Below are 15011 nucleotides of genomic sequence, written 5' to 3' on the forward strand. Positions count from 1 at the left end.
CGACCGACAGACCGACATGTGCAAAGCAATATACCCCCTCTTCTCTGAAGGGGGGCATAATAAAATGTTAGCAAACTTTACAACTGTTTGATCCTGTTTACATAAATGACACACTAGACAATCAGATGTTGTACAACTTATGTTGAATAAAATGGAAATGATATTAAATTGTACAACTTTTTGAATATTTTTTACGCAACTTTTGATTACCAATTTCGATATTTGCAATGAACTGATAATGTGAGTTCTTTCATAATTTTGAACGGAAATTAATCTGAACATTTTGAATAATTTTTTAGTTCATGTAATGATTGGATCAGACAACCATTGGCGTTTAAAATGATGAATCCATCAGTTAAACACCCGCGTACGCTGTGTCTGTTAATAGTTGATGAACTGTACGTCAAAACACTAAAACTTGGCAAGACAGTTTTACTTTAACAGTTGGCAAGACAGTTTTACTTTAACAGTTATTCAAATTCTATATTAAAATACGACGAAATGCTAGCAAAACTTCATTCTGATGATTGAAGTGTTAGATATCTGCTTGTTTCTACTTCACAGCCTGCAATGATATACATGTTGTACCAACAAGGTATTAACTAACAGTAAATTTATTATAGGCAGGGGTGTGGTTTTGGAAACACCTCAGGGAAGGAAAATTACCACAATCTGTTAACAGGTTTCAGCAAAAATGTGAGACACAATCTGAGAAAACTAGACTTAACGCATGTGTGTAAAAAGCCATCTCAAATTAGCCTGTGCAGACTGCAAAGGCAAATATTAAACAACATTTTCAACCTAGACTGGATTTTCTTTTAAAATACACTTTCTTTGTACTAAAAATTCCATAAAACTTAAAAGCGGAAAGAGTCGTCCCTGATTAGCCTATGGAGAGAACACAGGCAAATCTGGGTTAACACTTGCATTAAGCCCACTTTTCCTAAATCGCAGCTGGCATCTATGGAGAGAACACAGGCAAATCTGGGTTAACACTTGAATTAAGCCCGCTTTTCCTAAATCCCAGCTGGCATCTTCTTTTAGAAAGATCCAGCATAGTAAATAACATTTGTAACACTGTTTTGTTCTTGTAAGAGATGTAATCAGCAGTGATGAGAAAAGCACACCCCTGCGTTACAATATAAAAGTCACAAGACAATACTAAACAATAAGCTATATCAACAGACAGCTACAAAGACGAAAAACATAAGAGGTACCCACTAAATGCAAAAATAATCCAGCCAGCCTGTTTCTATGGCAACGGTAGCTACGTAAGCCCATATTCTGTGAGAGCAGTTTCTAAGGCCTCTTCCTTAAATTAAGAAAAAAAAAAAGCGCATTTAGCAGGCTTTACAACATTTTTTTAAATGCCAAACAGTATCAATTTGCCTGAAACCAGATGAAGATGAAAAACGTGGAAATGCAATCTTTACAGTTTCAAATAATTATTGCTTAATTTTTTAGTTAAAAGATCCATTACTTCAGTTAAATTGCATCAATGTACTTACCCTTGTGGGACAGGTAAAAATGTGTTGCATGCCAAAATAAGAAGTTTACTTACCAAGTGTTCATACAAGTTCTTTCAAAGATTTTTTTTTTAATATTTAACTGTAGCATTAATTTTGACAATACTTAAGGTATATTAGTGGCAGAAACTTGTGTTTGTTTTTATATTGTAAAGAAAAGGGCAGAGATCACAAGAATTGTCTATTATATAAAAGTTCTCGAATTACAAATTTCCTTGAGAACTAGTGTTTTATAATAATCAACCACATCTTGGCACTCAGATTAATTTTCTTTAAAGCTACCATAAAAATCAAGATGGACAACTCATCTTTTTTGTCTTATTACAGACACAATTATATTTAAAGAGACACATAATTCTTGCTATACACATAGAGCTCCTCATTGCGAGACCTTTTCATCAAGATCTTTCACTGGGCAATGACTTCGTCAGTTTTACTATATCTTTGTTAATTCACATGTGGCATCTAAAGTGCAACTAAAGACAAGCAATAAGAGATCTACGAAAAATAAAATCAACATGTATGCAAATGTTCATTCCAATGCAACATTAAAGGGGCCGTCAAACAGATTTTGGCATATATTGAAGCTTGTCATTAAATGCTTTATATTGATAAATTTAAACATTTGAACTAAAAATCTCCAGTACAAAAACAAGAATACAAATTAAAAATAAGGGCCATGATGGCCCTGTATCGCTCAACTGCTGAAAAAAGGCGGAAACAAATATTCTCTGCATGTGCAAATACTTAAATATAGGCCCTATTTAAGCACATGATTGTACTTTTTTGTGACCCCCCTGGCTTGGTCAGGGGCATAATTTAACCCCAGGGGCATAATTTGAGCAAACTTTGTAGAGGACTACAATATCTCACTACATGTACACACAAAACATGGTAGCCCTAGGTCCTAGAGTTAAGGACAAGAATATTTTTAACGTTTTCACAAAATAAGCAAGAAATAAGCGTATATAATGTTCAATTTTGTGAACCGCGGGTCAGGGTCAAATTTGACCCAAAGGGCATAATTTGAAAAAACTTGGTAGAGGACTTTAAGATGTAACTGCATACCAAATTTGGTAGCCATAGTCTGAATGGTTTTCGACAAGAAGATTTTTTTTAAGATTTCACAAAATAGGCGCTTTATAAGCGTTTATTCAATTTTGTGACCCCCCAGGGCAGGGTCAAAGTTGACCCCAGAGGCATTATTTGAACAAATTTGGTAGAGGTTTATTAGATGTCACTACTTACCAAAATTGGTAGCCATAGGCCCAATGGTTATGGACAAGAAAATTTTCACAAAATAGGCCCCATATAAGCATGTGTTCAGTTTTGTGACCCCCCGGGCAGGGTCAAATTTGACCCAAGGGGCATAATTTGAACAAACTTGGTAGAGAACTATTAGATGTCACTACATACAAATTTGGTAGCCCTAAGCCTTATGGTTCAGGACAAGTAGATGTTTAAAGTTTTCATAAAATAGGCACTATATAAGCATATAATCGATTTTGTGGCCCCCAGGGCAGGGTCAAATTTGACTCCTGGAGCATAATTTGAACAATCTAAGTGGAGGACTATACAATGTCACTACATACAAAATTGTGTAGCCCTAAGCCTTATGGTTATGGACAAGAATTTTTTAAAGTTTTCACAAAATAGGCATTATATCAGCATATGTTCAATTTTGTGACCCCCTGGGCAGGTTCAAATTTGACCCCAGGGATAAAATTTGAACAAATTTGGTAGATGACTATAAGATGTCACTACATACCAAATTTGATAGCCCTAGGCTGGATGGTTATGGACAAGAGATTTTTGAAGTTTTGACAAAATAGGCCTTATATAAGCATATGTTCCATTTTGTGATCCTCCGGGACAGGGTCAAATTTGATCCCAGGGGCATATTATGAATAAAAATTGGTAGAGAACTATAAGATTTCACTACATACCAAATTTGGTAGCCCTAGGCCCAATGTTTATGGACAAGAAGTTTTAAAGTCTTCACAAAATAGGCCTAATATAAGCGTATTTTCAATTTTGTGACCCCCAGGGCAGGGTCAAATTTGACCCCAGGGGCATAATTTGAACAAACTTGGTAGAGGACTATAAGATGTCACTACATACCAAATTTGGTAGCCCTACGCCCAATGGTTATGGACAAGAATTTGTAAAGTTTTGACAAAAAAGGCACTATATAAGCATATGCTCAATTTTGTGACCCCTGGGGCAGGGTCAAACTTGACCCCAGGGGCATAATTTGAAAAAAAACTTGGTAGAGGACTATAAGATGTCGCTACATACCAAATTTGGTAGCCCTACGCCCAATGGTTATGGACAAGAATTTGTAAAGTTTTCACAAAATAGACCCTATATAAGCATATGTTGAATTTTGTGACCCCCGGGGCAGGGTCAAATTTGACCCCAGGGGCATAATTTGAAGAAATTTGGTAGAGGACTATAAGATGTCTCTACATACCAAATTTATTAGCCCTAGGCCCAATGGTTATGGACAAAAAGATTTTGAAAGTTTTCACAAAATAGACCTTATATAAGCATATGTTCAATTTTGTGACCCCCTGGAGCAGGGTCAAATTTGACCCCAGGGGCATAATTTGAAGAAATTTGGTAGAGGACTATTAGATGTCTCTACATACCAAATTTGATAGCCCTAGGCCCAATAGTTATGGGGGAGAATATTTTTGAAGTTTTCACAAAATAGGCCTTATATAAGCAAATTTTTGTGACCCCTGGGGCAGGGTCAAATTTGACCCCAGGGGCATAATTTGAACAAATTTGAAAGAGGTTTACCCCAGGAACATTCCTGAGAAATCTCATCAGAATTGGACCAGTAGTTTAGGAGAAGAAGATGTTTTAAGGAAAAGTTAATGCACGCACGCACGACGGACACAGGACCATGACATTAGCCCTGCTGGCCTCTTGGCAAGTGGAGCTAAAAAAGGAAAAGAAGTAACCCTCAACAGGGCTCAAACCACTGACCCCTGGAGTCCTGGAGTAAAAAGTCTCCCGCCTAGACCACTCGACCATCCATGCTCATGCTTAGAGCGGATGTATTTTTTACCTATATAAGCAATCCTCGTAGTATCCCAAAATAAAACGACAACAACAGAACTTTCAAAATTATTCAAACGTTTCGCGTCGCATGACGCTTTAAAATTTTCAGGTTTTCAAATCATCAAAAGATGCATATAATAGGTATTTAAGAGCATTGTAAATGGTCAGTATTACTATTTCCTCAAAAATATTATAACTAAAACGAAAATTTGCGAATCTGAAACAACTTTTTCTAATTTTGTCAATTTACCAAAACATGAAATCTGTTGGACAGCCCCTTTAAGCATAAGCAAAGTTTAAGCATCAAAGTTACAAATCAAAAAAAGAAATCTCATATAAAGACAAAAAAACAAGATAAAGAATTGTGTGCATTTGCGGCAACAATCCCAAAAAGTTATGTTTGACATGGATTTTAAAACACCTTTCTTGTTGTTAATGCAAATTGAATTGCAGACATACAACCCCTATTTATTGACGACATTTTTGCCACAAATGATCTAGTTGATCCTGATTGCATTCCCACGCCACTCTTAGAAATATATACATATGACATATTTAGGATTTAAATCAGGCAATTAATGCTCTTTATCAACTTAAGGGTAATGGCGTTTTTTAGCAAGTAATGTAAAGTTGCCCAAAACACATTGTTAACGTGCTAAAAGTAAAACAGGCTGGCTGGTTGCTAAAAAGCACTATTACATGCACTTGTCATACAAGTTTTAACAATTAAAATAGTGTTATCCCCCTTCCTACTAAATTCAGATACACATAGATATTTTAGTATCAAAGAAAAATGTGCATTAACAGATATGCATTTAAAGGCAATCATGGTGGATAACAAAAGGATTGTTAAGTCAAAAGCTTTAAGCATTTTCATGTCTGTAACTCTGTATACAAGGAAATGCAACTTACAATAACTTGTAAGGCCAAAAAAAATGGTCCGTTTCTGGTCTCCTTGGGAAAAAACAGGGTAGGTAGGTAGGGATTTTTTTTTGGGGGGGGGGGGGGCGGAGGGGCGGGGGGTGTTCTGAAATAGAAGGCTACTAAAGCTTTTAATAAGAAATACATGTGTATACAGTCCAACCCCTACTTCCTGTCACCCCTCATTGCGACCGTCAATAAACACTATATAATGCACCCCTCTTAAGCAGTAACTCCGTTTCTCCGGCCAGCGGCCAGCAATTTTGCATCCCAAATGTTAAATTTCCCCCATATGAGTGGTCATGCGCTAGTAAGTCAGTCATGTACATTGGCAAAATTACACTGACGCAACAGCGAAAAAATCGATATGTACTTCCAGTCTGCGGTTTAGGCTCTGTAGTACTTACTGAAGCGTGATGTGTGATTAACATTTTGACAGCCAGTTTGTAAATTGCAATTAATTAGCGGCGGATTATCGGGTTTAAAGCAATATGCGATTGATCTTTTTGTTTCCACACGTCTGAATATCACCTATTATTACTGGAAAAGAGATTCTTAATTTATAATTTATTATTTGTAGCTGTTGAATCATAATATTTCAAGCACGCACAGGGATCATCCTAGAGGGCGATGTAGGCGACTTTGTCGCCTTACGATGCTTGATATCGCTTTCTGATTACATCAAAGCGAAAACAAAATTGCCGACATTTTCTTACATTTTCTCCTTTGATAATGTGCCGCTTGTGTGCGCAATGCTGTCCAGGGGACAAAAATACCACTCGTCCGCTCGTATTGACGAGTAAAATCTCGAAAGGACGAGTGAATTTCCCTAAAGCTCTCGTCCTACAGGACGAGTGAAAAAAGCTGATGTTAAAATATGTATTTTCTGACGAGTAAGACTTGTTTTCATTAAATAAAATCATTTTCTTAAATCATATCTATTCCGAAAGTAGATCGTGTATGAACCGGAAATTGTAATTGTAAATTTCATACAGCAGGTGCACGTTGTTATGCGAGACTGTGTCCCCAGTAAATATTGGCTTTTTGGTGTAAACTTTGCGCGTCCATGGTGACAGGGAACCAACCTATGCATTCACTGTAAGTATAATTTTTTAAAGAATTATTTAAACGCGAAGTAGAATCTACGGTTTCAAACCAGTCTGAATTTCGTCAGAAAAATGTCTGACATACGAGCGTTCTTTAAAGTTGGCGGTAGCGATGTTCAAACGTCCGAAACGGAAAGCACGCGAGTATTAGAAAAACGGCAAACACAAAATTGTCTTCAATTATTTATTGTGTGTTCCTCATAAATAAAGTAATTTATTTCACTGCTTAACATTTATTTTGTGATCAGCTGGCATGAACAACTGAGTAGGCAGCAATTTAGCAGTGATACAAGAAACTTTATTAGTCATATCAGCCCTTTGCAATCTTCATTTCACCCATATTTTAAGGACAAGTGCATGTGTTTGCAGGACGAGTGAAAATTTTAATGCACTTGTCCTGCAGGACGTGTGCAGTTTAGAAATATTTTTGTCTCCTGCTGTCACTAATACTGCCATTGTTTGCTGTGTGCAAATATCGGTTATCTGATCATCTACTGATAGTGAGAGGATTTGCTACGCATCACTGACCGCTGATGCAAGTCGCCTTGGTTTATTCTAGTTGAGGCATTGTGTACACGCCGGTCTTACCGACAATAGTGTAATTGACGTAACCATCTATGTATAGAATGCCAGGCTCCCGACCTCGTTTACAGTTTTTCAATCGGCTCTTGTTATTTGTCAAGGCTGCCGGGAACCAATACAGCCATTGTCCACATGATGGTCATTTATTGTTATACTTGACGATTTGTACAACTTTAAACAGTCCGAATCTCACTGCTAAATTTCAGTCATAATATATTTGAGTACTGAGCTTAACAAATATCACAAACAGAGAAACAGACTTACACATTTAAAGTTTAATCCAAAAACGCAGTCAAGCACATGGGAACATTTCATTAAAAGTCAATGACGCCATTTAAACATAAGAATTACCGGCATGCGACACTCAGTTGGGAGAATTACAATTTGGGGTATTTCAGAATGTACGGGTGTGTTACATCAATTTATGTATTTATAATCGAATAAAACACAACAAATCTTGAAATAATTAAGCTATGGCCGGCATAGAACATAAACATGTATTGTCGAAGAATCTCCCACGAAATATTCGGGAGGTTTTTAAGAGTACAAGTTACTCTCTGTCGTTAGTCAAATTGCAAATTGAGACTTCTGCATAATGCGGAATTAATTGGGATAAATTGCCTGTTTAAATTCAGTTTAAAATGTGCATATGCGATAAAAATCGAATAGAAATAACCAAATGCTAAACAGTGCGCAAAGGGGATAAAATATATACTATTTGTATTATTATTGATATGCGTTTATTATATTGCCATGAGACATTGTCCGGTCTTTTAATTATTGATTTCTGATTGGTACTGACATGAGCAGTAACTGATGAAACCTCTTCGGTACTGTCCGAAACCCGTACAATCTATGGATGTTGCTAATGGCCGTAATCTTGCTATTTTAAACTATCTATTAGCAAAGTAAAGCACTGCAATATTGTATTTTAAAGCAATATGTCAACCAAATAATATATTGATTGAGTATTTGCTAGGTTACTGGTTTTAATTTTCTGCCGTCAAACGATATGCATGTGCAGAAGACATATATCGACATGTTTTCGGACAGTCGTTTTCGGATACGAATGGTTCGTCGATTTTAATTATTTTTTTACGTCCTTTATAACATTTTTATAGAATGACGAATAAACATGCAATGTTACGGATGGTCTGGTTGACAATATTTCGCAATGTACTAACCAGAAATTGCACCTAGAACGACTAAAAAAAGAACAATGCTAGGGCTCTGCCCTATATTCCCTTTATCCTACATCCTCAGGCTCTTGGCTTAAGTAGTAATTACATATGAATGATATGTGTATTTTGGCCAAATTAAACACACGTTTTACAGTTTTTAAGAGATCAATATCTCTTTAACATCATGGCAGTTTAAAAACAAGAGAACCGCCTAGAGGGTGCAGACCGCTCATCTATTTTCTTTTTAAAGGTGAAGGGACTCTCAATTTCAATCACAAAGGAGGGAGGGGTGGAGTGAAGAGGGGTGTATAGTGTGGGGGTGTGGAATTTATTACATTATCTTCCAAAAATGCGGGAAAAAAAACGGAAAAAAAATTCGAGGGGGGGGTGGGGCGGAGTGGGGGGGGGGGGGGATTCTTGGGTGCGATGGTTGGACGTTATTTCAAACATAAAATAATAAAAATAAATATTTGTGTTTTTTAACCGTTTCAAAAAAAAAATTAAATTGGGGGTGGGGGGGGGGGGGGTATAGTGTGAGGGTGTGGTGTGGTGGTAATTTGTGAGATGATCTTAAAAAAAAAAAAAAAAATTAGAGGGGGGGGATTCAGGTGGGGGTAGGGGGGGGGGGGTGGGGGGGGGGGGGTTTATTGGGTGCGATGGTTGGACGGTATTTTAAACATAAAATAATAAAAATAAATATTTGTGTTTTTTAACCGTTTCAAAAAAAAATTTGGGGGTGGGGTGGGGGGATTATAGTGTGAGGGTGTGGTGGTCATTTGTGAGATGATCTTAAAAAAAAAAAAATTAGGGGGGGGAGGGGGGGGGGCACACGGGATGGTTTGGGTGGAGTCTATTGTGGTATGTCAGGTAAGAGTAGTTTTGTCAAAGTATCAATCAAATCTAATAATAAATAAAGAAGTTATGGCAATTTTAGCAAAATTTAATAATTTGACCTTGAGAGTCAAGGTCATTCAAAGGTCAAGGTAAAATTCAACTTGCCAGGTACAGTAACCTCATGATATCATGAAAGTATTTGAAGTTTGAAAGCAATAGCCTTGATACTTAAGAAGTAAAGTAGATCGAAACACAAAATTTAACCATATATTCAAAGTTACTAAGTCAAAAAAGGGCAAAATTCCGTAAAAATGACAACCAGAGTTATGCAACTTGTCCTATTACTGTACTCTTATGATAGTTTGCGAGTGTTCCAAGTATGAAAGCAATATCTATGATACTTTAGGGGTAGAGTGGACCAAAACACAAAACTTAACCAAATTTTCAATTTTCTAAGTATAAAGGGCCCATAATTCTGTCCAAATGCCAGTCAGAGTTACATAACTTTTCCTGCACAGTCCCCTTATGATAGTTAATAAGTGTTGCAAGTATTAAAGCAATAGCTTTGATACTGTAGGAATAAAGTGGACCTAAACACAAAACTTAACCAAATTTTCAATTTTCTAAGTATAAAAAGGGCACATAATTCTGTCAAAATGCCAGTCAGAGTTACATTACTTTGCCTGCACAGTTCCCTTATGATAGTTAGTAAGTGTTGCAAGTATGAAAGCAATAGCTTTGATACTCAAGGAATAAAATGGACCTAAACACAAAACTTAACCAAAATTTTCAATTTTCTAATTATAAAAAGGGCACATAATTCTGTGAAAATGCACGCCAGAGTTATCTAACTTTGCCTGCCCAGTCCTCTCATGATAATAAGTAAGTGTACCAAGTTTGAATGCAATAGCATTGATACTTTCTGAGAAAAGTGGACCTAAACGCAAAATTTAACCAAAATTTTCAATTTTCTAAGTATAAAAAGGGCACATAATTCTGTCAAAATGCAATCCAGAGTTATCTAACTTTGTCTGCCCAGTCCCCTCATGATAGTAAGTAAGTGTACCAAGTTTGAATGCAATAGCATTGATACTTTCTGAGAAAAGTGGATCTAAACGCAAAACTTAACCGGACGCCGACGCCAACGCTGATGCCGACGCCAAGGTGATGACAATAGCTCATAATTTTTTTCCAAAAATAGATGAGCTAAAAATGTTTAGTTTTAGTTAGTGTTTCAGCATATTTTATTTCAGATATATGTATGGTTATTAATTGTAAAACATTAATATTAAAGTACCTTTACGCGTTTGATCAAAGGTCCGCTCACTTCTCCCCAATACCATTGGAAGGAGAAGTCACTTCTCCCTAAAATTTTGGGCTAGGATGATCCCTGACGCATTTATGCCAATTATCAGCTAATTAAAAGTTAAAAAGAACAACAAAACTTTTAACGAAATCAACTGATCTACATGTTCTCTGTGCTACAAAGTTTTTATCCAAAAATCAATACATGCACGCTTTATATGGTTATGGCGTGACATTGTACATTGGTGCATAATTTTCACGCGCTTTTGTTGGGACAAAGGAAATACATGAGGACTTTTTTGATGCTAGAATTTGTAAACGTCTCGTAAACATAAAACAATCGGGAGTGTGTTTCGGATTACAATTTATTATTTTCATTTGGGAATTAAACAAAACATTTATATTTGTAAATTGTTTTATATTTACAATGATTTCAATATTAATTTTGATAAAACCCTTTACGCGGCGAAAAATGTTTTTATAATATTTTGCATGAAAAGCAGGATTACCAGGAGGATTACACCCGGTTGCTATTATCAGTCTCTTAAGTAACTGGCCACGATTTTATCATGGAGGAGATCACTGTCGGGATCAATTCATGCGGTAGGTATTACAAAACTATAAAACTGCAATAAACCAATTAAATAATCTATTGAAAGTGACACGGGATTTATTCACGCATAAATGATTCACAACTGTTCCCATCTTAAGTGCATTGTGGCCATACAACGTGCATTGTGTAAACAATCAATCATGAGAATGATTCGTTTTCATTGACTTGATTTTGATGATAATGATATTTATGATGATTAGAAAGATGAATAGAATATTTTTTTGAATGAAAATGTTGTTTTATAGCTGATTTTAGAAAGGAAGAACTAAAATTATTTTAAGTCTATACATTGTTGAGTAGATGTACACATATTTACCATTTTGTTTATACAAAAAATAAACAGGTGGCCATGCACTCATCAACTCCAGACTCCCTATGACCCAACCCCCTCTGAAGAGGCCATCCTGCTTAAGCAGCCAATTTGGCCATTTCCCTTGACTGGCTGCTTAAGAGGGTTTGGACTGTATATGCTTTGTTTGCTTGATATAACATCTTATGTAAACAAAAATGAACAACAAAAAATGTTCATATTTTTTTTGGCGCCGATTCAGGAGACACAGTCGGGCGACCTGAAACGGACCTATTTTTTTTTTGCCTAAACTAAGCCTGTTCACTTAACTGGGTGCATAATTTCAAAATCAAAAGACTTGGATATGAGTCGACTATGGTATGAAGTGAAAAGTCATCTTATTTACCAGAATATAACTGGTTGATCTTACAAAAAAGCTATGTTACATTTTTCTACATGTTTGCATTCATATACTGTTTGTATACAGATTTTCAGGATTTTGTCAAACCCAATTTGTAAGACAAGGGTCAACTCACTGACACGCACATTTCTTGAGAATTTGCATTCATGTTGATACAAAGGACTTTGTAAGGATTAACAATTGTTACAACGATGCATGATTTGTACATCAGCGAAAACTCTGCACTAATTACAGTTATTCATCATTTTGATTTTAACTTCAAACCATGTTCTGTAATTCCATTTTCAATTATATATACCAGTTTAAAAACTGGCTTTTTTTCTAGTTTTTCTTCTGAAAATTGTAACCATTTATGTTGAAAAAAATTCTTGTTAAAATCAGGATAGAAGGCTGAATGTCAAATTATTATTGTAACTGCAACAAAACAAGAGCTGTTGGAAGACAGTATGCTCAAATTTTTGGCCCTTTACTACAATTTTATAGGAAGTTAGGTGTTGTTTACATCAAGCAAGTTTTTTTTTCTAATATGCAAAATATCCCTCTAAACAGCTGAACCTCGATATAGAGTGGAAACCAGTGTTGTTCATTTAGTAACAAGCACCATGGCTGCTGGCCTTGACCAAATGCAACCTTAATGCAAACAAAAATATGTTTCGGTACACTATTCTATGCTTGCATCACAAAATCTCCATTCCCTCTCTATATTTGTTAACATGGACCTTGACTTTGATCACACCCTTCCCATTTTCTAGAGATAGAGAATGGAACAGAAAGAAGCTGCGACTTCCACCTGTTTGCTTCACCCTTTTGCCTCTCTGGACAGTTCAACACAAAATGTCTGCAAATCTATATAAATCGTAAATTTTCCTTGCAAATATTCTGTGGCACATGAACATACCGTCCAAACCCATTTAAATATCAATACAGGCTAAATGTGAATGGGCAAAAATCCAAGTGAACTGTATTAAGTGTATTTAGTACATGTATTCCACTAAATAACAGCCCAAAACATACATTTATATACATTGTTTAATTGAGTGTGCTGTAGAAGCTTAAGTGTGTTTTAAGCTAAGCCGAAATGTTACAATGAAAGATGGTACCATCATGCAAAATAATATGCTTGTTATATGCTACACTACATTCTCATACAAACGCTGCTATATTATATATAACTGCTAGGCATTCTTAAAGCGGAAAATGTACATGTATGTGTCTTCATCAAGAATACATGTCATATAACAAGCTATACGTGGTAAGTTAGAGCTCAGCCCACAGTCACAGATACACATTCTGTCAACCAGAGACATGACTTTCCTTCTCAAATTTATAATATGTCTTGAATAAATGAACAATTATCATGAGACCACTTCAATGAAACTAATTATAAATTGATAATTAAATAATATTTACGTGTTAACTATTGCTAGTTTTTGTGTGTGTATTTATTGTTATAGCTGATTTTGTACATTTTATCATTCCAAACTAAACCTGAATGTCATTCAACTGTGTATATTGATAAGTGTCATTCAACTGTGTATATTGATAAGTGTCATTCAACTGTGTATATTGATAAGTGTCATTCAACTGTGTATATTGATAAGTGTCATTCAACTGTGTATATTGATAAGTGTCATTCAACTGTGTATATTGATAAGTGTCATTCAACTGTGTATATTGATAAGTGTCATTCAACTGTGTATATTGATAAGTGTCATTCAACTGTGTATATTTATAACGACCCAAAAACCTTATCAGACTCTGCAATGAATTTTCCAGATATTTATTGAATGAACACTTTCCAGTATTTGAATTCAAACAATGGAGGGGAAGTAAATCTTGTTTAAGCAGAAGTACCAACAAATGTCTATTAAATATGTTTAAAAGAAAAATTTGATTATTTTGCATATTGAAATCACAAATGCTATTCAATTCATGCAAATCTACTCAATTTTGCATTACTTTTCTATATATTGCTAATATATAGTGAAACAATATTTTCCTTATTCATTGTAGTATTAGTTTTCTTGAGTTACAAAACTTTACATTTAAAATTCAAACAATGAAAGGGAAGCAACTGTTCTACAAGAAAAATACCAAAAACGTATATTTAATATATATTTAATATTTTAAAAAGATGTTTGCATTATTTTGCATATTGAACCCACAAATGCTTATTACTTCATGAAACTCATCTCTATGTCGTGTTACAAAACTATATATTGCCAATATATTTTTTAAATCTAATATGTGTTGCTTCAAATCAAGCATTCTGTCAGATGTTTAAATGCTTGCGTAACTTAAATATCCTGTTTTAGTTTGCAAAGAGTGCTGCCCAATATTGAAAGAATATTTACAACAATATACCTCTCAATCTTATAATTAAAGAACTAAGCAGTGTTTTTTCACACTAAAGAAATAAGGTGTACGGAAGAAACCCCCTCCGGAAGAAACCCCCTTCGCTAAAAACGGCAGGGCGGAAGAAACCCCCTTTCAAAGTTTGCATACGCGGAAGAAACCCCCTCGCTAGTTTTGCATAGGCGGAAGAAACCCCCTCGCTAGTTTTGCATAGGCGGAAGAAACCCCCTTCTATAGCGGAACAAACCCCCTTCCAGACGATTTAGTTACATTCAAACGCACGGTTATTGTTTACAGAAATTCACTTTCATTTTCAGAAAGTTCCCGGGAAGCATGATTTATTTTTTTTTAAAGACGAATGCTTCGGTTATTGTAGGAAAATATGTACGAAATATCTTCGTCACTATCGGCTCTGGGCGCTAATTTTGTGTTTTTGTTATTTTTATCAATCTAGTACAAGTTAACGCATATAAAATGGTATAATCTCACTGATACGAGTGCAAGACAAATTCACACGAGCATCTCATCATTAACAACTTGTGAACACACGGTCGGTACACCTCTTTACTCAGCACATAACAGTTTGGAAATGGATTTTCGCACCTTCATTTAATCATATAAAAGGTCCTTTAATGTACCGGCTATTGTAGATAATGATGAGAAGTTGTGTCATGATCGGCTCGTGTGAAGTTATGTACAGTTTTTTTTAATTACATTAGCATTCGGCCATAATTGGGTGATTTTAGGGAATGATTTGATCTTTGCAAATAAATGTAAATATATGCCTGTTTTATCATTAAATGCGTGTC

The 15011-nt window shown here is 35.5% G+C and overlaps 1 protein-coding gene across 3 annotated transcripts in view; it reads right to left on the reverse strand.

The window, feature by feature from the left end:
* Positions 1-15011, reverse strand: part of LOC127836443 (AP-1 complex subunit sigma-2) — a 43324-nt gene that overhangs the window by 19602 nt on the left and 8711 nt on the right. Inside the window, exon 5 of one of the 3 annotated variants that reach the window (XM_052363091.1) lies at positions 1222-1312. The exons of the other annotated variants lie outside the window; for them this stretch is intronic. Coding sequence (XP_052219051.1) covers positions 1268-1312 — 45 coding nt within the window. The 3' untranslated portion in view covers positions 1222-1267. The remainder of the gene's footprint in view (positions 1-1221; positions 1313-15011) is intronic. 3 annotated transcript variants of the gene reach the window in all.

This window comes from Dreissena polymorpha, chromosome 6 (genome assembly GCF_020536995.1).
Source record: "Dreissena polymorpha isolate Duluth1 chromosome 6, UMN_Dpol_1.0, whole genome shotgun sequence".
NCBI lineage: Eukaryota > Metazoa > Mollusca > Bivalvia > Myida > Dreissenidae > Dreissena > Dreissena polymorpha.